The sequence below is a fragment of the Lepisma saccharinum genome, chromosome 16, assembly GCF_977018435.1.
Source record: "Lepisma saccharinum chromosome 16, izLepSacc3.1, whole genome shotgun sequence".
In the NCBI taxonomy this organism is placed as follows: domain Eukaryota; kingdom Metazoa; phylum Arthropoda; class Insecta; order Zygentoma; family Lepismatidae; genus Lepisma; species Lepisma saccharinum.
The window spans coordinates 33,654,744-33,657,525 of NC_139244.1; the positions used below are offsets into that span (position 1 = coordinate 33,654,744).

Sequence of the window (2,782 nt, forward strand, 5' to 3'; positions counted from 1 at the left end):
CAACACGGGATAAAATATAAAATTTGGGATTGGATTTGACTTACACTTTCCATTATCATGGTACGATATGCACACATTACCTCAAGATAGTCTGGTAATTTCACATATCTTTAAAAATGTTCTTATTTTTTAAAGCATTGTCTTACAAGACTGAGAGTTTCATGTGAGAACTTCTATTTTGTTGCAACTTAAATATTATAATTTTCAAGAGAGCATTCAAATGTTAATTTTAAAATCAATTTATTTAGAAATAACACGTCTCCTTGTAACATTGTATATTACATGGTGAATTTGGATATTAGACAAAATACTGCATAATATGTGACAAACAAGAAGACGAAAATCTCGTTCTCGTGGAATCAGGGCAATGGACAGATAATCTGTAAGAAACCATAACAGAACATTAAGTTTTTAACTCAAATTCAGATTGAAAATGTTATCTACAAATTGAAACAAACCCACAAATTATGAACAATATCTTTATATTTTCAAGCACATTTTCAGACTTTGTCCGTCAACCCGTAAATATACAAAATACAAAGCAGAAATTATGTAGTAAACACGTATTTTGTCATAGTTATCGTCATGTCTAAAGCGGACAATTCATCCTCTTGTGCACTCTATTTTTGTTTTACAGAAACTTAAAAAACATACGAAATATTCGAAATTTTTCAAAATACAAACTACAGTTTTAAAATATATTTAGCAATATTAATTAATATAATATTTCCGGCGATGTGAATTTCTGAACAAGCCTAGCAAAAAGTAAAGTAGATTTTATTCTGGTTGTACATAAAATACTAGCAGAATTCGCTTAATTAAATTCTTCTTTTTTCATTTCAACAACATATTCCAAAAGCTATAGAGTACATTACGTAAGAATAACAAAATGTTTTAGAGCTAATTGTTTCTCACCTAAACTGCCTGAGGAATTGGTCTTTAGCCAAGAAGAGCCTTGCCGTAGACAGCACCGACTGGAGCAAGAAGGGAGTGTCGTGGAGCGTATCTACCAGAATAGGAGAGACCGCTAGCTGGGCCAACGACAGGGGATCCATAAAGGGTAGATCCGACAGTAGAACCAGCAACTGCAGCTACTGGAGCAGCGACAGCGGCGACTGGTGCAGCATAGCCGTATCGGTAGCCAAGTCCAGCATGAGCCGCTAGTGGAGCAGCGGCGATAGCAGGAGCGGCAACAGCAGCTACTGGGGCAGCAACAGCGGCAACTGGGCCAGCATGGATGGCTGGTGCAGCGTATGCAGCTACTGGGGCGGCAACAGCAGCAACTGGAGCAGCATGGAGAGCTGTTGTAGCATAGCCATATCCATAACCATAGCCAGGAGCAGCATAGGCACCTAGTGGAGCAGCGGCAATAGCTGGGGCTGCAACAGCAGCTACTGGGGCAGCAGCAATAGCAGGAGCGGCAACAGCAGCTACAGCAGGAGCTGCGATAGCAGCAGTGGCGATAGGTGCGGCAGCATAGCCCAATCCCAAGGCGCCTCGCTTGCTCTTCTCAGCACTAGCACATGCGGCGAAAGCTAAGAGAACTACGGCCTGGGAATGTGTAAAGTTATTATGTAGTATAATAGATATACTTTTCAGTATTTTACATAATAAAATTGCAGTAACTTAAATCTAGAGTTCATGCAAAGAATGGTCAACAAATAACTTCTTTAGATGCAAAGAAAGATTTTAGTCAATAATTTTCCAAATTCTCGACATGGAAACTGAACAAGATGGATTTAAATATAAGTTAAGATAAAGGACAGTACGTAATAGTAGTGCTGAAGACAACACATGCTGTGAAATAAATAGGATTTCTTATTTTAACTTCACTAATCTGCTTCCACAGATTAATCGTAACGAGGAGAGTGAATGCTCAATTGATTAAATAGATGAGAAAATACATTGAAATGTCATAACTTAATTTGCAATTCGATGCTTTCGCCAATAGTTTTGAAATTGTGTTGACCTGACTACGTTGCCGCCAAGGCTTGAATTTCGAAATAATTTCATAAATGTTATTTTTCGTAATGTTTTCATAGGGACTTAAATCATGTTTCCAAAAATATTACAAAAAGACAGAAGCCAAGTTAATTTCTTTTCAATTTCTTTACTGACACACTATCGAATATTATTATATAACGCTATTTTTTTGCAAACTATACATGACTACTTAATTAAGTCTTGTCTTTATCTAATTATATTGTAGTAGATATGTGCAACCTTGGTATCTAAGGAATTATATGAAAATATATGACATCATCTTGAGTGAAAATATAACTGCAGGTTTTAACAATATATTTGTCATAGCCTATTTAATGCATAACCATTCAGTTAGGATATTATTCTTATAGTTGATTAAGACAGACAAGTTTACTGAAGAGAATTAACGAGAAAATTGGCAAATTAAAGAAAATCTTGTGCACTCGTTGTTTTTCCAACGTCTTTTCAAACAACTAAAGAAGTGAATGGATAGTAGTAAGCGAAATCCTTGTGCTTACCAAGACCTTCATGGTGATACGTTTGAGTGGCTTTCCTCAGAACAGCTGGAACTGGAGTCTCCAAGATGTTGCCTCTTTTTATATCAAGTATTTTGCTTTCTCCGGATTCCAACCTTTCGTACTTCCGATAAGAAATGAGGAATACATCTGAGTTACAACACGATTACGGAAACCTTATAATGAATGTTTTATATTTGAATTGCGAAATACGTATTATATTCAGTGCAATTACAAGTAACGTTTGAATATTATATTAATCGGTGGAAACCTGTTCCTGGATA

The 2,782-nt window shown here is 36.3% G+C and overlaps 1 protein-coding gene across 1 annotated transcript; it reads right to left on the reverse strand.

Moving 5' to 3' along the window:
- Positions 1 to 312: 312 nt before the first annotated feature.
- Positions 313 to 2,513, reverse strand: LOC146000550 (uncharacterized). The gene is made up of 3 exons (XM_083138295.1): positions 2,502 to 2,513; positions 916 to 1,551; positions 313 to 380 (listed from the first exon to the last, which is right to left on the reverse strand). Exons 1-2 carry the CDS (start codon positions 2,511 to 2,513, stop codon positions 940 to 942), a joined length of 624 nt encoding a protein of 207 aa, XP_082994421.1. The 3' UTR covers positions 313 to 380; positions 916 to 939.
- Positions 2,514 to 2,782: the final 269 nt, after the last annotated feature.